The sequence below is a fragment of the Pelophylax lessonae genome (assembly GCF_965119305.1).
Source record: "Pelophylax lessonae genome assembly, chromosome: 5".
Taxonomy (NCBI): domain Eukaryota; kingdom Metazoa; phylum Chordata; class Amphibia; order Anura; family Ranidae; genus Pelophylax; species Pelophylax lessonae.
Window position 1 is genome coordinate 321,402,013 of NC_138772.1, and position 24,069 is coordinate 321,426,081.

General features: G+C 41.3%; 1 protein-coding gene across 4 annotated transcripts in view; it reads left to right on the plus strand.

Moving 5' to 3' along the window:
* Nucleotides 1–24,069, plus strand: part of BPHL (biphenyl hydrolase like) — a 185,535-nt gene that overhangs the window by 33,256 nt on the left and 128,210 nt on the right. Inside the window, exons 5-7 of one of the 4 annotated variants that reach the window (XM_082258073.1) lie at nt 4,245–4,376; nt 5,402–5,525; nt 9,404–9,607. The exons of 2 other annotated variants lie outside the window; for them this stretch is intronic. In XM_082258073.1, coding sequence (XP_082114199.1) covers nt 4,245–4,376; nt 5,402–5,525; nt 9,404–9,497 — 350 coding nt within the window. In that variant the 3' untranslated portion in view covers nt 9,498–9,607. Of the gene's footprint in view, nt 1–4,244; nt 4,377–5,401; nt 5,526–9,403; nt 9,608–24,069 lie in introns of those variants that run through there. One more of the 4 variants, XM_082258074.1, reaches the window with a different exon arrangement.

Sequence of the window (24,069 nt, forward strand, 5' to 3'; positions counted from 1 at the left end):
TTCCCTTCTAACATGGCTTCCCCTCCAGTGGGGATTGAATTTGTCAATAGCCATAAAGGACGTACCCACAGGATTCCTATTGTGGCACTGGTCATAATGTTTGGATAAGCTGTGTTTGGGAAAACCCTTCCGAATATTCGCAATGGGTTCTTTTATTCTCACTTGGAAAGTATGCACAAAGTATCCACTTTTAGGTAAGTGAGAAACTCAAGTGAGAAACGACTGAACCTCGTATGATTTTAGAAGTAACATTTGAATTAAATGTAGTATACTTCCTATTTTTAAGGCAATTGAGTTCACAAACAGCACACCTCCTACAAGGGTAAAAACCTTTAATTTGAAAGAAAAAAGTGGGTTTCTTAGGGGGTTCAACTATATTAGGGGCAATTTGTAACCTTAATGGGGGTACCCCTCTAAATGTGACTGACGTAGCTTCCGGCAATAATGGGCCTAGATTCCTGTCACTCTTCAAAACACCCAGTGTTTTGTAAAAACATTTCTAAGAAAGTGGTGTTGAGTAGTATAAGAAGTAAAAAAGGAAAACCGAGAAGAGAACTTAGATGATTCACTATGAATGAGGTTCCTATCCATATTCCCTACCTCCTTAATGGTAGCATCTAGCTAAATAGAGTTGTAACCTTTAGCTACAAATCGATCTTTCAAAAGATCGGCCTGCCTAACACAATCTTGTAGTAGTGTGCAATTTCTCCTTAGTCACCTAAATTTGCTCTTTAGCACTGCTTTTATCCCTGTTATATGATGGCACCTGTTAATACTGATGAAACCATGTCTATCTGTCTCCTTAAAAAAAGTGGCAGTCACCACCCTATTTTGTTGGATTCTGATTCTCAAGTAAAGGAAATAGCTTTACTACCTTCATATTGTAGAGTTATTCCTCTGTCATTATTGTTGAGTTGAGAGATGAAATTCCGACAATCTCCTTTAGTAGGTCTGCCGGCCGAGACCTGAGTTGATACTCTGGAAATGGTACATAGATGACATCCACCTCAGGTCTCAGCCGACAGACCTACTACAGGAGAGTGCCGGAGAGTGTCAGAGAATTCAGACATGATCCAAGAGAGGGTCAGGGACTGCAGACCTACTACAGGAGATGGTCAGAGACTGCAGACATGATACAAGAGAGGGTCAGAGAATGCAGACATGATACTTATGGTTAATGTAGACATGATAGAAGAGCGGGTCAGAGACTGCAGACATAGTACAGGAGACGGTCAGAGACTGCAGGCATACTACCCGAGATGGTCAGAGACCGCAGGCATACTACACGAGACAGCAGGTAAGTATGATATCTTTTTTATTTTAAAGAAAAAATATCAATACCCTTTAGTATCTTTAGTACATTAACAAATCACCCTCTAATAATATAAAAGCAAATTTTTAAACAGACAATATCTGATGCACCAGCTATTTATGTGCAAATTATGGCCGTAATAAACATATAGACCTAAACAATAAAGTGGCCGTGCATGCATTGCAGTGATGAAAAACTTAAATCATACAAAAAAGGTATCAATTAAGTATTTGTGAATCGATAGACAAGACATAAACCATAATTATTAAAATAATATTAATAAAATATACATTACATAGATTATAGATATTACTGATATTGCACTTACAAATTCATCCTGAATCGGTGCGCCAACATATATTCCACAATGCTTTAAATGTCCCCATAACGTCCCCAAATGTATGCCGTTTCATTAATTTTGGTTTATGTCTTATTGATCGATTCACGATATTTAATTAATAACCTTTTTTGTATGATTTATAGATTTGCTCATCACTGCCACACATACACGGTCACTTTATTGTTTGAGTCCATAGGTTCTCTTCTCAAACTGACTGATGTGGTGGTCAGACAGTGGGACCTATGGCAAACTTCCATTCAGTATAGGAGATGGACCCTATCAATGAAAGAGGTAAGTTGAAGGTCTTACCTCTAGGGGAAAGTAATAGGGGTATACTGCTTAGTATGATATCTATTACTGGAGAGGTACATATTCTCCTGGAAGTACAGTATATACACTCCAGGGGGTAAAATATATGCAGCTCAAGGTAAATGGATTGCTTTTGGGTAGATATGCTATTGGGTTATTTGCTGCTGTAGATAAATATGCTGCTGTAAGAGAAACACAATGCTAGATTAAATATGAAGCTCACAGTTCTCCACCTACTTGCCATTGATACCATATCCTTGGGTAAATGAAAGTGGTTATATACAGCCATTGTTAAATAGAAAGAAAGAGACCCTTTGCAGGTTAATGTCTTTCAAAGTACAAATACTTAGTACCTACCAAGTACCCGATGATAGTCTGTAAGAGTGTGAGGAGGACTGAGGACAAGCATGTCCAGTATTCTGGGAGTCAGGGACGCTCGGCCGGGTCTCCTGCAGCAAACTGCAACATGGCGACACAGGCGGCTGGGGATGACGTCAGCAGATAGGCCGGAAAAGAGGGCGCGGCTCATGCCCACAGCTCCTCTTTCAAAGTGCCCCTCTTGCTGTGAGGAGAGGCAGGGCGTGAGGTGGATGATGTCATCTGCCAATCAATATAGCTTGTCGTAGCATTGATGCAGAATTGTGGACGGCTGAATCACGATGCATTGGTAGGAATTTTAGATTAATTATTTTTTGTGAGTGTCACATATGGTCTAGTGTGGCATCCTAAAGCCTTAAGATTGAATTCCTACAATTGCTTTAGCTGCCTTCCCTCCTATTGATCCCCTGTGCCCGCCCGGGAGACTTTTTTCGCCACGCATAACATAGAGAAGAATTACTCTGATTGATTAATAAAGGTCCTGAAGAAGCATACCGCGAAACGCGTAGACCTGTTAATCAAGCATTCCTTGCATCAGTCAAGTAGAAATAATTTACCAATTATAATATATATTATTCTTGAATGCATTACCATATGTTATTGGCTTTGTTTTTAATGTGTCCTTTTCTTTGGTATTATGTATAGTCTTTTTGTCTATGTAGGAGTGATCTCTTTTGGCCACTCTCTACTTAATTTTATCATGTAATCAATAAAGATTGTTTTTCTTTTTTATATTTTGAGTCCTACATCTCATTATGTGCCTTTTGAAAGTCCGCTTCTCCCCTTGGAGGGTATGTTTGTGTTGAATTCAACCTACATTTCCCTCTTTTCTTTCTTCAAATTATTTGGAGGAGGGCACCTATTGGGCTGTTCACTTGTATTCTCTATCCTCCAAGAGCAATTCCTTCCAACCATCCAAGAAAGTTTGGTGAGGAACAATGTGTTTTCTGGCATGATGGAGCACCTTGCCATAAGGCAAAAGTGATAACTAAGTGGCTTAGGGAACAAAATTTCAGGTCCATGGCCAGGAAACTCCCCACACCTTGATCCCATGGAGAACTTGTAGTCAATCCACAAGAGGCGAGTGAACACCCCCCCCCCCACACACACACACACACACACACATTTTGACAAACTCCAAGCATTGTTTATGCAAGAATGGGCTGCTATCAGTCAGGATGTGGCCAAGAAGTTGATTGACAGCATGCCAGGGCGAATTGCGAAGATGTTCAAAAAGAAGGGTCAACACTGCAAATATTGACTCTTTGCATAAATTTAATGTAATTGTCAATAAAAGCCCTTTACACTTATGAAATACTTGTATTATACTTCAGTATACCATAGTAACATCTGGCAAAAAGATTTAAAAACACTGAGGCAGCAGACTTTGTGAAAATAATATCTGTGTTATGCTCAAAACTTTTGGCCACGGCTGTAGACAACCAAATTTACATTAGGCAAAGTTATATCCTTTTGTGTACGGTATGCCTATAGTCCTCGCAATATAAGTTGCATAACTTGTACTAAAACAAGTGACTAACAATAGTGGCATAGACAGTGAGATATACATAAGTGCACAATCCATGTATAAACAAAGTATACAATGCATATGACATGATAATGTGTATTTTTAATATTTTAAATCGATTATTATCCACAACATAGCTAGTGTAAACTTCAAATTCTTTGTTCATATAGATAGTAGCTCCAATTTTAAATAGCAGCATTCTCTGCCATGTTTATTCTCGCTGATGTGGTATGCAATATGTATTGTAAAGATGAAGCTTCCCTTTAAAATAATCACCCTAACTGCAATTGTCATTGTCAATATAGACATGTGGTGCATGATCTGTGTGATCATCAAAATCGCAATAAACACACTAACCTGTCTTGCAACCTATTTAGCTGTAAAGGATGTGTCAAACTGGAGTCAAAAGATGAGACAGCCCATGGAAGAGTTGTATGGAAAGGAGTATTTTGCAAACACGTTTTCTGCTTGGGTTGAAGCTATCAGTCAGTTTCTCAATGTATCAAATGGTAAGTTTGTTCATTAATAACAAGTATGTCAAGAAATGGCTTGTCAGATTTCCATCTTTAGTCTATACCTGTTACTGGTGTATCATAGAAGTACAAGACCTGACGTATCCCCCTCAATACTCTTTATTAAAGCAGTATTAAACCCAAAAGCAAACATTTATAGTATTATATTGCAGTTAACAATTCTTAGATCTGATGGCTGCATTCCTTTTCTTTTTTAGGCTTTTTGTCTTATTTTTTCATCTAGTAATCCTGCCAGCAAATCTGTTATTTTTCACAGCACAAACTCTCTAGCCCAATGTATCCATTTACATGGGTGAGACAAACCACCTAACACTGGCAGGGAAGATCAGCTATTGTTTGGTTTTATTGTGTTAGTGGTTCTAAATCTGCTAACACATTTACCACTCCATTCCCCCTAGCTCTGATCAGTGACTTGGTAGCCACTAATCAGAGCTAAAGTTTTGTTCAGCAGAGTCTGCTGAACAGTTTCACTATAAGCTCATGGTCACTGAAGTGACCATGATCTTATAGCAGAAGAAGGAATGAGGTCCGTACAGCATATGGACCTTGCCAGCTGCAAGCAGTGCTGTAGGTCCGTAAGCCATACGGACCTGGCAGTGAAAGAGTTAAAGCAACACAATGTGGAAATGGCACTTTTTAGAACTCCCCTGAATTTGGTGGAGTTGCTGTCAGAATCAAAAGTGCCACAAATGCTGCATGAATTTAGAACAATACAATAACAGGGATTATAGTTAGAAAAGTGGCACAGTAGCTTTATTGAATTCCCCCCATTGTTTTCACGTGAGAATGAACTCCAAGAGAAGATTATGTTCTTGTCAGAAAGGTCAGAAACTTTGCTAGATTAATTTTGTTTGCCACAGAAGCTTTCTTTTCTGACTTATGTACCACCTGTCATTAAATATACGTTGCATTAAACTAGATTAAAATATTTGGTTTATTAGCAGATATTGAAAGAGTTTCGTGTACATCCCCAAGATAAATTCAATTTATTTTTCTTGTAGGTAATATATGTCAACACTTGCTATCTTTAATTGAGTGTCCAACATTAATTATTCATGGTGTTAAAGACCCCATGGTTCCATCATTTCATCCAGAATATCTTCACCAACACATTAAAAACTCAAGGTAAGAAAAAAGCTTAAAGTGATATTAAAGTCTTGTTTTTTTTTTTTTTTTTGTTTAAAAATCACAAACATATTATACTTACCTGCTATTTAGAGTGATTTTGCACAGAGCAGCCCTGATCCTCCTCTTCTTGAGTCTCTCTCTGGCTCTTCTAGCCCCTCTCTCCTGTCCCTACAGAAAGCAGCTTGCTATGGGGACACCCGGGCTGAGTCGATGCTCTTTTTGTCCATTCAAACATGGAGCCGCGGCTCGGCCCCGTCCCCTCTCTTTCCTCATTGGTTCACTGACTTGACAGCAGCAGGAGCCAATTGCGCCCGCTGCTTTCTCAGCTAATAAGGAGGGAGAGACCCGGACAGCCGAGGCTCTTGTGCAACATCGCTGGATCGAGATGGGGCTCAGTTAAATATTAGGGAGGCTGCTGAACACAGAAGGTTTTTTTCTTAATGTATAGAATGCATTAAAGCGTTTGTTAAACTAGAAAAAAAAATGCATCCTGCTCCTTTAAAGCATGTTATACAGCACAGTGCTTGTGCTATGTAATTTGGCCTCCCGTATCACTTGCAATACCTGGCTGATCCTGCCTAGCTATACCTTCCCCCCTGTAAACTGACCATGGTGTATCATGCCTGCTAAGCCCTGACACTGTGGTCAGGTTACGTGCCTCCGTCAACCACAGCCCTGCTCTCTGTCTCCTGTGTCCTCCTCTCCCTGTCTGTCAGCTCTTACAAATACCCCCCCCCAATCCTGCTGCTGAAATACCCCTATAAACTACACACAATCCCCTCTGTTATAAAGCCTCCTACGCTGCAGTGTATGTTCTTTGTAAAAAAGATGCCTATTTCTACCTGAATTCACAGTGCCTATCGGCGGTCACGTGACTCCTCGAGGCTCCCCGGCTGACTTCTCTGGTCTCTCCTCCCGACTGAGGTCAGTGGGGAAATCTTGGCCCCTCCCGCTCTAGCTGTCAGAGCAGGAGAGGGAGCTTCGAGGAGTCACGTGACCGCCAATCGGCGCTGTGAATTCAGGTAGAAATAGTTCATATTCCCATCGCACACCTTCCTGGATATGGGCACATCAGTTGTGGGTGCTGCAGCAATCACCAGCTGGACATTGGATCTATCAGAGATACATACATATTCGCCAGCACACCAAGGATCTTGCACAGCAGTCCGAAGAAACTTTTTATTGCAAAAGGATCACATCAGGATAGGTGCAACAGTTCAGAGTCACACAGGACCCCTTCGACCGCATTTCCAGAAAATAGTGAATCCAGTGACACCTTGATAAAGAAAATCATTACAAACTCCACCACCGTTGTGTGTCCCCACTCCCATCAGATGGTAACTCACCAGAACATAATGCCTCCCATTCTCATGGTTAGGCAAAATGCGCTTGAGTTGAATACTTTAATACCAGATCCTATAATCAGGCTTTCTGCTCCTCCACCCCTTTTGTAATACTTAACATTCTGTGGGGGTACATGTAAAAGAAAGGCTCCACTAGTGGAATACAGTTACACACTCTAGTGTTTATTAAAATCTTCCAACACACTCACGTGATAAAGCAATATTACAGGCGTTACACTTATGTCATAGATCTGTGATCCGACCCCCTTTTGGTCTCACCACCTCCATGCTGGCATACAGATGTGTAAATTTGCTGTCCCCTCAAAATAATGCAACACACAGCTATTAATGTCTAAACCGCTGGCAACAAAAGGGAGTACACCCCTAACTGAAAATGTCAAAATTGGGCCCAATTAGCCAATTTCCCTCTTTGGTGTCATGTGACTCATTAGTGTTACAAGGTCTCAGGTGTGAATGGGGAGCAGGTGTGTTAAATTTGGTGTTAAACACTGCGTTAACCCTCTTGGGCATGGAGTTCACCAGAGCTTCACAGGTCGCCACAGGAGTCCTCTTCCACTCCTCCATGACAACATCACGGAGCTGGTGAATGTTAGAGACCTTGACCTCACAGTACATGTTGGCATTCATGGTTCCCTCAATGAACTGTAGCTCCCCAGTGCTGGCAGCATTCACACAGCCCCAGACCATGACACTCCCACCACCATCCTTGACTGTAGGCAAGACACACTTGTCTTTGTACTCCTCACCTGGTTGCCACCACACATGCTTAAAACCATCTGAACCAAATAAGTGTATCATGGTCTCATCAGACCACAGGACATGGTTCCTGTTATCCATGTCCTTAGCCTACTTGTCTGCAGCAAACTGTTTGCAGGCTTTCTAGTGCATCATCTTTAGAAGAGGCTTCCTTCTGGGGCGACAGCCATGCAGACCAATTTGATGCAGTGTGTAGCGTATGGTCTGAACACTGAAAGGCTGACCCCCCACCCCTTTAACCTCTGCAGCAATGCTGGCAGCACTCCTACATCTTTTTCCCAAAGACAACCTCTGGATATGATGCTGAGCACATGCACTCAACTTCTTTGTTCAACCATGGCGAGGCCTGTTCTGAGTGGAACCTGTCCTGTTAAACCGCTGTATGGTCTTGGCCACCGTGCTTCAGCTCAGTTTCAGGGTATTGGCAATCTTATTATAGCATAGACCATCTTTATGTAGAGCAACAATTCTTTTTTTTCACATCGTCAGATTGTTCTTTGCCATAAGGTGCCATGTTGAACTTCCAGTGACCAGTATGAGAGAGTGAGAGAGCGATAACACCAAATTTAACACACCTGAGACCTTGTAACACTAACGACTCACATGACAATAGGGAGGGAAAATGGCTAAGTGGACCCAATTTGAACATTTTCACTTAGGGTTGCACAGAATTTTGTTGCCAGCGGTTTAGACATTAATGGCTGTGTGTTGAGTTATTTTGAGGGGACAGCAAATTTACACTGTTATACAAGCTGTACACTCACTACTTCACATTGTAGAAAAGTGTAATTTCTTCAGTGTTGTCACATGAAAAGATATAATAAAATATTTACAAAAATGTGAGGGGTGTACTCACTTTTGTGAGATACTGTATGTTATTTGCATTTCAGCCCAGTTAAAGGATAGCTAAACCAAAAACAAAAAAATGCAATACACTGTAAGTCCTTAGATGTAGGGGCTGTAATAATTTTCCTTATTTCAAGCGAAGAACATTTTCAGCAAATACAACAACATACCTGTTGATATTGCCAGAAATGCTGTGTCCATGTCACTTTCTGTGAGCTGCAGTGAAAAATATCTTCCTTTCTCACTATCCTCTGTAACCTACCAGTTAGTTGCCCTTTCACCATGTAATCAAGATAAAGGGATACAGACATGTTTGGAATCCATATCAGGAGAGTAGCCTGAAGGGACAGCCATGGCTCCCTCCATAGATAAAGTGTAGGATTGACTTAGCCACCCATTGACAGGAAGTGTGTTATTTGCCAGATTACCAGGTGAAAATAAAGAAAAGAAGCTTGAAAAAAGAAAATGAATGCAGCCATCACATTAAAGACTAGTAAGCTGTAATATAATACATTTTTGGTATTAGATATGCTTTAATTAGCATAAGAGAAACTCTGTGACACAATTACTATGTAGATAAACATGCATCCTTTCTTACACGTGTGTGCCAGTGCACAATGCAAATTTCAGAAAGTCTTGTATACAGTTACACAGAGGGATAGCAAAACAAGAACAACCGTGAGATTTGCAAGTCCAATTGTTTGGAAGCTAAAATCAAGGAAACATGCTAGTAAAAAAAAAAGATGGAATGCTGTTAAAGTGAGAATCAATTTACTTGACTAAATACTATTGTGAAATAACATTGGAAGTTATGTACTGAAAATTAGGGAAAAGGTGTTGATAAGCTCTTGGTATCCTATGTACTAAAAGTTAAGTATTACTGAAAAAAAATATTTTTATATATTTCAGATTACATCTAATGCCAAAAGGCAAACATAATCTTCACCTGAGATATAGTGAAGAGTTTAACAGCTTAGTTGAACAATTCCTGATCACATCATGATATTTTCGGAAGGACAGATCTTCAGTCAACAATGATTGCCTATCTATGATGAACTTAATTTGTATTTAAAAACCGAAGCACACATAGACTGAATTCAAGACAAGAAAAAAATGCAAGTTGTTTCAGCAGTCCTCTGAATATTTCCATCTTCACAGTAGTTTGATTGTTCAATTATGCATTTTCTTTCCTAAGACTTTAAGGCAAACCTGTGTTTGTTTATTTGGGGTAAAGCATCAGGTTTGCTTTAATCACCATCCCCAGTAGCATAAATGTACACACCCTTTGTTTCCCCTGCTGTTACATTCAGTGCTGATAGCCAAAGAAAATACAAGATGTTTTTTAGGTAGAACTAAACTCTGCGATACTGAGCTCCAATCCAGCAATGTGTTGTCTGTGAGCTCCCTTTGTCCGCTCTATTTGTTGGACATCTTCATCCATCTTGATTGGCAGGCCAGGCATGCGATACCTAGCTCCATTCCAGCAACGTGATGTCTGTAAGCTCCCTGTGTCCATTTTGATTGGCTGACCTGGCAGTTCCTGTCTGGGGATGCCCAGCTGTCCCACAAAGTCTACTGACTGGTTGATTTTGATCCCTTTTACAGGCCAGTGCACAGCCAGAAAAGAAAGCATGGATAGCCATGTAACCCTTTTTACCCCTCATCCTCCATGACCGTCACCTCTTACCCAAATGGAAAAGAAAACACACAGAGAAGATTAAAAGGCCCCACCTATCCCTTTCCTGCCCCTTGGTAATTTTGTATTTTTTCCCAGGCTCTTAGTTGAGTCTCAGGGACTAGGGGACTCTTCTTGTGGAGACCCCAGTCTTTAGAGTACACAGCACTGTGTGTGACCAAGGGGCATTGGGAGTTCATGATGGTTTCTTTCTACATTTGAAAACAGTTTAGGGCACACAAATAGTGCACAGATTAAAATTAGCACATTAAAAAATAAATAAATAAAATTTTTTTTATTATCCCCATTACGTTAGTGGGCTACCTATCGTAATGATGATGTGATTCGGTGCATATCCTGTGAGGACGAATATTGTTGTGCGACATGTGAGTAAGCTTTTTGGAAGCCCAGATTTCTGAAACGAAAGAAATTCCCAGACTAGCTTACTAATCCTAGTGTCTGGGCCTTCCTAACAGAAGCAACCAAATACATCTAACAATTACTTATTGTTATTGCAAAACATTACAATAAACTTACCCTGAACCAAAAAGAAGCCTTAGGAAATTGACAAGCTAGGAAGGATATAGTAATAAAGCCCTCAGATAAGGGGGGGGCAATGTACTTTTGATGACTAATGAATGATCTGAAGGGATGTGCCTTAAGATCTTTGGCAACCATTTATAGTACAAACCTTTCTATCCACCACTAGTACAGGGATATATTACAGAATACAAGAAAATTGTATGTAAAGACTTTAAGGAACCCCTTATTGACCAGGACACCTTTGTTTACCTAATGTGCCCTTCCCTAGGATGCCAACTTTTTACTCTTTCCCTTAAACTCAAAAATTTAGAACAAGCTAGTCGGTTTGTGGACTTCTGTTTGATTCCATGTTAGGCACTCCTCTTCTTATATAAAGGATACCATTGATTTGTTAAATATATTGGAGAATTACAGGTTCCCCATGATACCCTGCTCATGACTGTTGATGTGGAGGCATTTCCCATGAGCAGGGCACCAGAGTGGTAACAATTTTTTTTAATAAACAGGATCATTCCACATGACCCCTAAATGCCTATATTATATAACTTTGTAGGCCTCTTCACTAGTGTACAAACGTTTGGACATTTTATCCACTAAATTTACAGGTACGCTAGTGTGACTCACAGGTAAAAAAGCACCTTGTTGTCGAGGACTATTTGGTCGCTACAAAAAAATATGCTAGTGCTAGCGGAGATCAGGCCTGACTTTGCTAACACAGCGGTTTTGTGTGTTGTGTTTTTTGGAAGTGACAGTAATCTATTGATTACTGCACTTGCCTGGGTGGGGTGGGCTGGATGGAGGGGCTAAACGCAGGTGCTGGCAGGAATCAGTGCTGATCGTGCAAACACTGCATTTTGGGAACACTAAACTATGGGGACGCTAGTATAGTTCTGATCGGATCAGATATTAATCTGTTCAAATGCTATACTAGTAATGGAGGTGTATAGTGTGTTTGTGTGTATGTGTGTTAGTGTTACTGGCAATCTGTTATTGACTCTGACGCTAAATAACTGTTAAAAAATGTGGTGGGACCCTGACACTAACTAGCGTCACCCGTGACACTAATATAGTGATCGATAATCACTGTATATAGTGAACACTGTGACAGGGCAGTGAAGGGGTTAACTGGGGAGATCAAGGGGTTAAACCTTTATAAGGGATGTATGGCGGGTGCCCTAAACCTATCGGGGCCTAGCGCAAGCACAAACTGGGGTCACAAGTGACACTAATACAGTGATCAGTAGTTAGTTAATATACTGTATATTAGTGCACAGTGTGATAGGGAGTGAAGGGGTTAACTGGGTGAGATCAAGGGGTTAAAACTTTATTAGGGGATAGATGGCAGGTGCCCTAAACCTATTTGGGCCTAGCGCAAGCGCAAATTATTGTCACAAGTGACACTAATACAGTGATCAGTAGTTACCTACATAACGCCTCTGATGATGTCAATATATGACGATACGCGTAAGGCGGATCCATCAGCTGGACAGTCGGACGATCAGCACGCTTCTGTTTCCACGGTGCCTACTCTGCATATATGCTTACTTTTCATTTATCACATGTGATTGCCTTTCTTTGTTCAATAAACCTTGCTTTATAAGACATACACTAGTGGTTCCCCCCTTTTTTGTTCTGAGTAGACGCTTTTAGTTATACCAAGAGGAGGAGAGTTATCTGGTTTTCAGTGTGTATATATGTCCTGTGGCTTCTGACCTTTCCGGGGAGCTTTGGATCATCCAGGGAGGTGTGTGAAAAGGTGGAGGAAAGTCTGACCAGCTGTGCCACAGTTGCTACTTTTGCCTTATCTGACCGCACTGTGAAAGGAGGGTCAGATTCTCTGGTAAGGGGCTTGCATTAATTATCATGTTGGTAATCTGTGACCTTCTTTTCATCTCTGTGCACCGGTGATTGGAGGACTCTATTTCATCTGCTTTAGAGATTCTACCTTGGGACTGAAATAATAATTATTTATAATATACAATTTTTATAATCTTTTTTATACATTCTGGCGCTGCTCTTATACTTTTTCATTGTTTGGGTGTGTAATCTACCTGTTTAGCTGGCTGCCTATTAGTTTCATAACGCATATACTAGTTTGATGTTTTTATTCTGAACGCAGATATCCTTTATACTGTAGTAGTTACCTATTATACTGTATTTAGAGCACAGTGTGATAGTGAGTGAAGGGATTAACTGGGGGTGATCAAGGGGTTTAAACTTTATTAGGGGATAGATGGCAGGTGCCCTAAACCTATTTGGGCCTAGCGCCAGCGCGATTTAGGGTCACAAGTGACACTTAATACAATGATCAGTAACAATCTGTATACCACTGTATATAGTGTACACTGTGAGGGAGTTGGGGGGGGGGGTGATCAGGCTGATCAAGGGGTTAAAAGTGTACCTATGTGTGGTAGTGTCAGTGTAGTGTTGTGGAACTCACATTTTAGATGCTTCTTCTTCTCCTCCTGGAATCGAAAGGGCTCCTGGAGGGAAAATTATATCACTTCCCCTGCCTGTGTAATGTAAACACAGGCAGGGGACATGATGCCATTGGCCAGAAGCGATCACCAGATCCAGACCAAAAATCATTGGTCTGCATCCAGTGACTTATCGGTTCTGAGCCGAATCAGACCAGGATCGCGATCCCATGTGCCCGACGTAGGTCGACATCACTGGACCCTGGAGAGCCGCACTGCCGCAGTAGGATTTACTGTGAGTGGTCGGCTAGTGGTTAAGGAAAGCTTCAATGGTCTCCATGACCAGGATACAGCCTCCAGCCAGTCCTCAGATCCGCCTTCCTCTCAGTGGTCAAGGGCCTTGATGTTGATGCAAAAAAGAGGAAACAAAAATGGACATTTTCACTTAGGGGTGTACTCACTTGTGTTGCCAGTGGTTTAGACATGAGTGTTGAGTTCATTGTAGCAAAGTGTCTTTTCTTCAGTGTTGTCACATGAAAAGATATAATAAAGTATTTGCAAAAATGTGAGGGGTGTATTCCCTTTTGTGAGATACTGTATAACTTGGTAAAAAAAACTATGAATGCCTAAAGTTTGTTCAGTCAAAAGTAATAGAGTCCCAAAAAGGTTTTCTTATCTATATAAATAAATATAAATATATATAAATATGGTTACATCTTATTTCGCTAAATCAACCAAATAGTGTAAATTGTATATACAGTATATCTTATATAGCCATAGTTTGTTTTCTCTTGTCTTTATATTGATATTCCGATCTACCATTCCTGGATGCAGAAACGTAAACCTGTATAAGATGATTGTATATACATTTCAAACCAAAATTATGTTTGTTTTTCCTCTATTTTAATCAAGTGGCTTTAACCACTTGCCGACTGCCTAATGACTATTTACGTCGGCAGTCAGCCCCTCACAGGCAAAGCGACGTAGATGTACGTCGCTAGCCTGTGAGGCTCTAGGGAGCGAGCGCGTGCCGCCGGAGGCGCGCTCCCGCTCGCTCACGCCCCCCCGTGCGTGTGAGCGGCGGACCCAATGTCCGCCGCTCACTCGCGATCGTCGGTTACATCGGGAGAAAGGCAGGCGGCTAGTGTAAACAAAGCCGCCTGTCATTCTCCCCTGTGTAACAGCAGAGATCATACGGTCCTGCTATGTAGGACCGTAGATCTCTGCTGTTACATGAAAAGCCACATCCAATCACAGTTAGAATCACGCCCCTAGGGACACACTTAACCTCTCCTTCTCAAATAAAGTTAACCCCTTCCCTGCCAGTGTCATTTTTACAGTAACAGTGCATATGTATAGCACTGATTACTGTAGTAATGTCACTGGTACCCCCAAAAGTGTCAAAAATGTCAGTCAAGGGTCCAATCTGTCCACCACAATGTCGCAGTCCCGCAAAAAAAAAGTGCAGATCGCTGCCATTACTCGTTTAAGAAAAAAAATAAAAATGACAAAAATCTTTCCCTTAGTTAGTAAACGCAATAACTTTTGCGCAAACCAATCAAAGTACGCTTTTTGCGATTTTTTTTTTTTTTTTTTACCAAACATGTAGCAGAAAACAAATTGGCCTAAAATGTTAAAAAATTTAGATTTTTACATTTTTTTGGGCGCCCTGGTCAGGAAGGGGGTAAAATCTTCCGGGGCTTAAGTGGTTAACAAAAAATTAAATGTAACGATATGTAATGATAATTCTTTACAACTTTGCTTGCACAGTGTGCCATTCATTGGCTGAGAACAGTCAACTGACATTCTCAGCCACTGAACAAATTGGGTCTGCGTACTCTTGGCATACAATGTAGTAAACCATTAAATGTTTAACCGGTTGCCGACCGCCGCACGACTATATACTGCAGCGGTCAGCCCCGGCCAGGCAGAGTGACGTATCGGTACGTCACTCGCCTGTCACTGACTTACGAGCCTATCGCGGGCGGGCGCGCGCCCGCCGAGGCGCGCGCCCGCCGCGGCTCGTTCACAGACAAGTCAGTGCGTGTGACCGGCGGACTCGATGTCCGCCAGTCACACTGCGATCACTCCTGTGAAGTGAGAAAGACAGAGCGGCTTGTGTAAACAAGCTGCCTGTCAGTTCTCCCTGTGTAAAAGTGAAGATCTGTCCGTTCTACTATGTAGAACGGTTGATCTTTGCTTTTACACCAATAGGAATGTCCCTGCACAGTTAGAATCACGCCCCTAGGACACACTTAACCCCTCCCTGTCCAATAAAGTTAACCCCTTCCCTGCCAGTGTCATTTTTGCAGTAACAGTGCATATGTATAGCACTGATTACTGCAGTAATGTCACTGGTACCCCCAAAAGTGTCAAAAATGTCAGTCAAGGGTCCGATCTGTCCGCCGCAATGTCGCAGTACCGAAAAAAATCGCAGATCGCCGCCATTACGCGTTAAAAAAAAAACACCAAAAATGACAAAAATCTTTCCCTTTGTTAGTAAACGCGATAACTTTTGCGCAAACCAATCAAAATACGCTTTTTGCGATTTTTTTTACCAAACATAGGTAGCGTAAAACAAATTGGCCGAAAAATGTTAAGAAATTTTGATTTTTACTTTTTTTTTTGGGGAATTTCATATAAAAAAATGTGAAAAATATTGTTATTTTTGCAAAATTTACGCTCTTTTTTTGTTTATAGCGCGTGATCAAAAAATCGCACAGGTGATCAAATACCACCAAAAGAAAGCTCTGTTTGTGGGAAAAAAGGACGTCAAAGTCGTTTAGGTACAGCGTCGCACGACCGCGCAATTGTCCGTTAAAGTCACGCAGTAAAAAAATCGCAAAAAAAACCCTGGTCCTTTAGCAGCCAAATCCTCCGGGGCTTAAGTGGTTAACAGAATGATGTTCATCGTTTATATATCCTTTGTATTTGTGTTAGTACTCCCCAGATTGCCCATGAGTTGAGCTTGGAGCTGATCCCCTTGCGGACGATGCTGTGTTGGGTCTGAAAAACATGAATGTAAAGCAAAACACAAGTCTCATGTGTAGTCATAAAAAGAATAGTAAGCTTGAAACAACCATATAATTGCAATATTTAATGATATATTTAATTTTACTCACCAGATCTCTGATGCTTGGCCTGACTGTCCATATCCTTCACATCTATAATGAACCCTTTTTTTGACAGCAGCCTCTGCCAGAAGCTTGTCTCTGAGCTGGGACTCCCACTTCTTGAAGTGAAGCTCCTTCGGTGGGAGACTTCCCTCAGTGGAACCCACCTGACTCTGCTGCAGACCCATCTTTTTCACAACCACCTTGCAATCATAGTACCTATGAATAAATAAACATACATAATTATTAAGCAAATTTGAATATGAAGAGATTTCTGTTTCAATATTTTTATTAAAGGTTTTCACAAAAAAAAAAAAAAAAAGAGATTATAGCATTAATTTCAAACCATATGCAATATCCACAATATGGATTGCATATAGAATACAGAAAAAAGGTATGCATTTTAACTACTCAAATAAAGAACGAAAGACATATAACAGCAATCCTCACATTGGCAAAGGCCTATTCCCTCTGAAACAACTTTCCTCAGCACACATCTGAGACATATAGCTGCAAACTGCAAAATCGATTTTCGATCTGCAGTCTAATTTTATAGTCTGCAAAGAGGCAGTAAAACATAAAAGTCTTCGTATGTCTTTCTATTTTATTGTAACAATGTGATTTGATGGCGTTCAGAGTACGCCCTCCACATTAGGAAGTGCAAATCCCTCAACCATGTAGAAAAGGACGCTCTATCTTCCACAACTGTGGAATTGCGCAGTCCAAATCCATTAATCACAGAGGCCAGAGAAAGAGAGTAAGAAAAAGGATGAGAAGAAAAAAAAAGGGGGGGGGGGGCTAAGGAGAAAGGACTCTGTGCTCCGGTCTGCATTTACCATGAGGGACCCTAGTCAGGTATGGTCTGGGGATCATTAGTCAAGTATCTAATCCATGGACCCCATACCTTTTCAATCATCTTCTATTTTTATTAACATTGTAAAAATTTTAAATTATAATTTAAAATATTTTTATAAGATAAACATTACAAAACAACAATATAAGAGTTAAGTTGTGCCACATCTAATAAATGCAGCAAAGAGAGTAATACCAAAAAAGTGGTTAGACCCTGGAAAACTGACAATAAGAGAATGGTTTAAAAGAATAGAATATATATATATATATATATATATATATATATATAAATAAAACGGAATTCCTGAGTAGTAGAGAGGACATTCAACTAGAGAAAATTTCCAGTATATGGGAAAAATTGATAAAATTTAAAAATACGAGGAAATATGCGGAGACCTTAGAGGAGTAATAAAAAGAGAGGCAAAGGAGAGAACAATAAGGTGGGAGGAAAAAGAGGCAGGAAGTAGACAAGGTGCAAAAATGGTAGGATGGGGAATTTTATTCTTAAAAGGTGTTTTATATATTGATTTTGGATGTTATTCTGGAAAATTAAATAAAGATTAAATAATAATAATAAAAAAAAGAAAACAATTTATCCTGTAGTGTTGCTGTTAACCGTTCATTTATTATAAGGCAGAAAAGTTTGTGTTTAAGCTGCATGAAGAGATTTCTAAAAAAAGGCTTTTTTTTGAGAATTATGATGGCTTCCACTATCGAGTTAACCTCAAACTTTTGGCAGGGGAGTTTAATATAAATGGAATGTAAAGTGAGGCGCTGTTTAGTGATATGTGCATCTCAAGAAATAAAAATTGTATATTGTCTAAAAATTAAGTGCAGTGCATAAAAATATATATCTACAGAAGTGAGATAATGTAAACAAAATATAACTATAAGGTATCAACGTACATATAGTTCTTAGTGCTTAAGTGAAATAAAGCAAAATCTTAAAAAGCTTATTCAATTGGCTATATGCACCAATCGCTGTGCATAATACAGTAAATTGCTGATGTGCATATATCATGAAAAAAACTGTTTAAACCATTAAATAGATTGATATATAAAGTCCATAGAGACCATACAGTAAAAATATATGGTCTGCCCAAACTCCAACACCATGCCTTAAAAGTTGTTAAAAAAGCCTTTCCACCTCGTGAGCTACTCCGCACAAAAAATGCTCACCAGAATATCCCAGGCCACCAGGACCTACATTTCCTGTTGAATAACTGGATGTCAATTCCCTTAGTACGTTTCCGCTCCTCTCCACAACCAGAAAGTATGTAAAAAGCAAAAGACATAGACAGATGATTGAGCAACTCAGTTTTATGAAGGAGCAGATGCACACACTCAAAGTAATTGGGTTTACATGAAGGGTGCCCTAACCGGCACCAGTGAGAACCACCAAAGCCACAAAATTGTGTCCCCCTCCGTTGCACCAGTAGATTTAATCACCCTTCACCTAGAATATCCGAGGCCGTGGCCAGCGTGTGTTCCACGGACAGATGGCAATCAGACCACAATGCATTTCACTGAATAGCGTCATCAGGAAGAGACTTACTAATTTACTTAACCACTTGCCTACAGTGCACTTTCACCCCCTTCCTGCCCAGACCGATTTTCAGCTTTCAGCGCTCTCACACTTTGACTGAGAATTACTCAGTCATGCAACACTGTACCCATACAAAAATTGTGTCCTTTTTTTCACACAAATAGAGCTTTCTTTTGATGGTATTTGATCAATACTGGGTTTTTTATTTTTTGTGCTATAAATAAAAAAAGACTGAAAATATCGTGAAAAAACGCATTTTTCTTTGTTTCTGTCATAAAATTTTGCAAATTAGTCATTTTTCTTCACAAATTTTGGCCAAAATTTATACTGCTACTTATCTTTGGTAAAAAAAAACAAAATAAGTGTATATTATTTGGTCTTTGTGAAAGTTATAGAGTCCACAAGTTATGGTGCTATTCATTGAAAATTGATCACACTTGATCACACCTGATGTACTGAAGGCCTATCTCATTTCTTGAGACACTAAAAGGTCAGGAAAGTACAAATACCCCCCAAATGACCCCTTTTTGGAAAGTAGACATTCCAAGGTATTTAATAAGGGGCATGATGAGTTTTTTGAAGTTGTAATTTTTTCCCACAATGCTTTGCAAAATGAAGATTTATTTTTTTTTATTTTTTTTTTTTTTTACAAATTGCCGTATTAACAGGTTATTTCTCTCACACAGCACATGTATACTTGCAACTACACCCCAAAACACATTCTACTACTCCGCCTGAGTATGGCGATACCACATGTGTGAGACTTTTTCACAGCCTGGCCACATACAGAGGCCTAACATCCGAGTAGCAGCGTCTGGCATTCTAGGAGCACAAATTACACATATCATTTCCTGACAACCTATCGCACTTTTGAAGGCCCTGGAGCACCAGGACAATGGAAACCCCCATAAAATGACCCCATTTTGGAAAGCAAACAGCCCAACGTATAATTTTTGAGGCATAATGAGTCTTTTGAATATGTCATTTTTTTCCACAAGTTTTTGGAAAATGTGGAAAGAAAATGAAAACACATTTTTTTTACACAAAGCTGTCCATTTATGCAATATTTCTAACACATCGCATGTACATAGCAAAACTTGCACCCCAAAATACATTCTGCTATTCCTCCTGAGTATGGCGATACCACATGTGTAACACTTTTTCACAGCCTGGCCACATACATAGGCCTCACATCCAAGTAGCGCTTTACACAAAGTTGTCCATTTATCCACTTTAAGACTGGGCCTATTTTTGACACTTGGTGTTTACAAGCTAAAATCATTTTTTTTGCTAGAAAACTGCTTTGAACCCCCAAACATTATATATTTTTTTTTAGCAGAGACCCTAGAGAATAAAATGGAGATCGTTGCAATATTTTTTATCACACCATATTTGCGCAGCAGTCTTCCAAATGCGATTTTTTTGAAAAAAAATCACTTTTTTGAACTAAAAAATAAGAAAACAGTAAATTTAGCCCAATTTTTTTCCATAATGTGAAAGATAATGTTACGCCGAGTAATTAGATACCCAACATGTCATGCTTCAAAATTGCGCATGCTCACAGAATGGCGCCAAACATTGGTACTTAAAAATCCCCATAGGCAACATTTTAAAAATTTCTGCAGGTTACTAGCTTAGAGTTACAGAGGAGGTCTAGGGCTCAAATTATTGCACTCGCTCTAACGATCGCGGCGATACCTCACATGTATGGTTTGAAGACTGTTTACATATGTGGGCGGGACTTGCGTATGCGTTTGCTTCTGCGCGCGAGCTAACGGGGACAGGGCGCTTTAATTTTTTTTTTTTTTTTTTCCTATTTATTTTATTTATTATTTTTTTATTTTTACCCATTTAAAAAAAAAAATGTTTTGATCATTTTTATTCCTATTACAAGGAATGTAAACATCCCTTGTAATAGAAATAGGCATGACAGGTCCTCTTTATTGTGAGATCTGGGGTCAAAAAGACCTCACACCTCACAACTACACTAAAAAAGCAAAAAAAAAAAAAAATTGTTGAAAGAGGAAAAAATAAAAGCAAAAAAAAAAAGCGGCCCTTTATACCGGTTGCTAGGCAACGTCTTTTGACGTAGCTCCGGTCCTCCAAGACCATAGAGTTGAGTGAGGGCCATCTTGCCCTCACTCGACTTCCTGTCTCTGAGGATCCGGGACCGGATAGTTTTCCCCGCTGCCGGCGGGTCCGGTAAGCTGGGAAAACGTCTGGGACGCGGCAGGAGGGGGGGGGGGCACCTCTTCCCCTGCACCGTAAGGGTAATTCCGCGGCGAATCCGCCACTGGGACCACCCTTATCTGAAAGCCGACCGCCCGCCGTTTCAAAAAATACTGGGGTTATGGGGGCTATCTGCTGCCATAACCCCAGTATTTAGCTTTTAATGGCCGACGCATATAGTCGTTAGGCGGTCAGTAAGTGATTGCATGTATATGGCAAACAGGTGACGATGACTGACGGGGTGACAGGTGACGATGACTGATGGGGTGACAGGTGACGATGACTGATGGGGTGACAGGTGACGATGATTGATGAGGTGACAGGTGATGATGATTGATGAGGTGACAGGTGACGATGATTGATGGGGTGACAGGTGACGATGATTGATGAGGTGACAGGTGATGATGATTGATGGGGTGACAGATGACAATGATTGATGGGGTGACAGATGACAGTCACTGACAAGGTGACATGTGACGATGATTGATGGGGTGTCAAGTGACGATCACTGATGGGGTGTCAAGTGACGATGACTGATGGGGTGACAGGTGACGATGACTGATGGGGTGACAGGTGACGGTGATTGATGGGGTGACAGGTGACGGGCGATGGTCACTGATGGGTGACAGGTGACGGGCGATGGTGCACGGCGGTACTGATGGCAGTCTCTGGTGACCGGTGAACTTTAGGCTATGTTCACATGTGAGCGTAGCGATCACGGGCAGAATCACTGCGATTCTGCCCGTGATCCAGAAATCATTGCAAATTGCGGGGCGCCTGTGCGTTGCCCGTGATTCGCAATAGCACCCCAAATGCTGTGCAATGTTGCTGCGATTTCCGCCTGCCGAATCGCGGTAACATCGCGCAAACAACGCATGACGCTCCAAAGAAACTCTTGTACCTTTTTTGGGCGTCATGCGATGTTTGCGCGATGTTACCGCGATTCGGCAGGCGGAAATGGCGGCAACATCGCACAGCGTTTGGGGTGCTATTGCAAATCAGGGGCAACGCACAGGCGTCCCGCGATTTGCAATGATTTCCGGATCGCGAGCAGAATCACAGTGATTCTGCCCGTGATCGCTACGCTCACATGTGAACGTTATGGGTGTCAATTTCTGGGCACTGATGAGGTGACTGTTGGGTGACAGGTGACATTGGGGGGGGCTGAGGACTGTGTGGGGACCTTTATTAGTGTGATTTTTACTTTGTGACATGTGTACAGAGCAGTAACTCACTATTTCTAGCTCTTCTCCCCTCATACTGGAAACTGTGTGAGGGGAGAAGAGCTAGTAACACTGAGTTACTGCTCTTTGTTTACATTTTGTGATCGGCTGTGAATGGATTCACAGCCGATCACATAGTAAACAGTCACTGTCAGTGACTGTTTACTACCGCCGGTGACAGCTGTGTTCCTACGGAACACAGTGCCACCGACACGACCGCGCTGCGCGCTCCCGATCGCGCATGCGCGGTCATCTGGTGGGTGCCTTCATTGTGATCGGCTGTGTCATTGGAACACAGCCGATCACGTGGGAAACAGCCACGCCCATTGGCTGTTTCCCCCCTGCCGGTGACGGGGGTGTCCCGGGGACACCCCGACACCGGCAGTGCAGGGCGGCGCGCACGTGATCGCGCGCCTGCCCTGCTTAAAGTGCCGCCGTCATATGACGGCGGCCCAGGATAATGGTCGCTCCGCTCCGCCGTCATATGACGGCGGGCGGGCGGCAAGCGGTTAAGGAATAAAATGGAAATTAAACAAATTTTTCTGTTGTGCACATGTCTAATTCTAACCCAGAACTATTTTACTTTCCTTACCACCCACTACCTCGAGTGCAGAGCATAGCCATTGGAACGTGTTGCGGGTCCTCATGCACCAATCTTTACCAGGGGGGTGGGAGAGAGGATTATTTTTCAATTAAGTTCTGTCTCCATATCTTTCCCAGATACTATGTTGGTACAGATACTGTATTTGATGATATATTCCTCATATGGACAGGCACAGTCAGGGAATTTATTTTATGGCAGCAATTAGTGATGGTCTGTCAGGGTGCCCTCAGGAAACCAGACCACACGGGGATGCACCTAAAATAAAGCAGTTTTATTGGAGCAAACAACAATAAACGCACAGCAAGAGTAAGGAAGTGAGAGCAGGAAAAAGCCAGGGTCAAGTCCAGAAGTGGGCAGTCATCCAAGCCGGGGTTGAGTCTAGAAGCGGATAGTCTGCCGATGCCGGGTCGAGAGCCAGGAAAATCGTCAGCCAAGACAGATCATACACGGTGGAACACAGAGAACAGAAGACTGCTAACAGAGATGCAACTTGGAGCACAAACACAATGGCAAGGACCCATCAGGTGTTAGATATAGTCAGGTGTGCAACATCATCACTGTGCGACACCCAGGCAGGGAGGCAGCAGGCAAGGGCTGATGCAATCAGAGTTTATAAGAGGCAGCAGTCTGTCCAAGATGGCTGCCAACAGGAGGGCAGGGTAAGACCTTGACATGGTGCTGTCGACCTTAAGTTTACTGTGCAGTGCGACAAGGCCAGAATTCCCTTTCTCGATGTTGAGATCTATGTATGGGGAAAGGACTTTTGACTACCGCTCTATATAGAAAACTCATTTCTGGAAACACAATACTGCATGCCTGCGCTCTGATACATTGTATACCATATGAACAATATATCCAATTTTATTGGAACTGTTCTAGCAATGAGAATATCAAACATTAGGACAATTTACTTCAAACCAGGCTACTGGCAAGGGTTTGCAGTAGAACGATTCTCAAAGTGGTTGTAAACTTGAAAAACAAAAAAAAATCTGAAGAAATAAAATAAAGATCAGCGGCACGTTTAAGCACCCCCTGTAACCTGCAATCCTCCCTGCGATTCTGAAAAGACTAAAGCTGACACCAAAAAATATATGGGGGCAACCTTCCCCTCCTCTTTTGAGTGAAAGACTGTGCTGAGACAGAAGCATGAGCATTGCAGTAAAGCTGTGAAAAAGCAGTGTGTCCCTGCTGCTCTGTGTTTATGTCCAGTGATTAAAATCTTGCTATTGCAACCTGAGATATTTGGCTTCCTACTAGTCACTTCTGGACTGATCTAAAGGTAGAAAGTTTATTGAAATCATTTTATATGGCAATAATGACATATTTGCAGATATATTTTCTTTCTTTGCTTGCTACCAGCCTGTCAGTGTGTG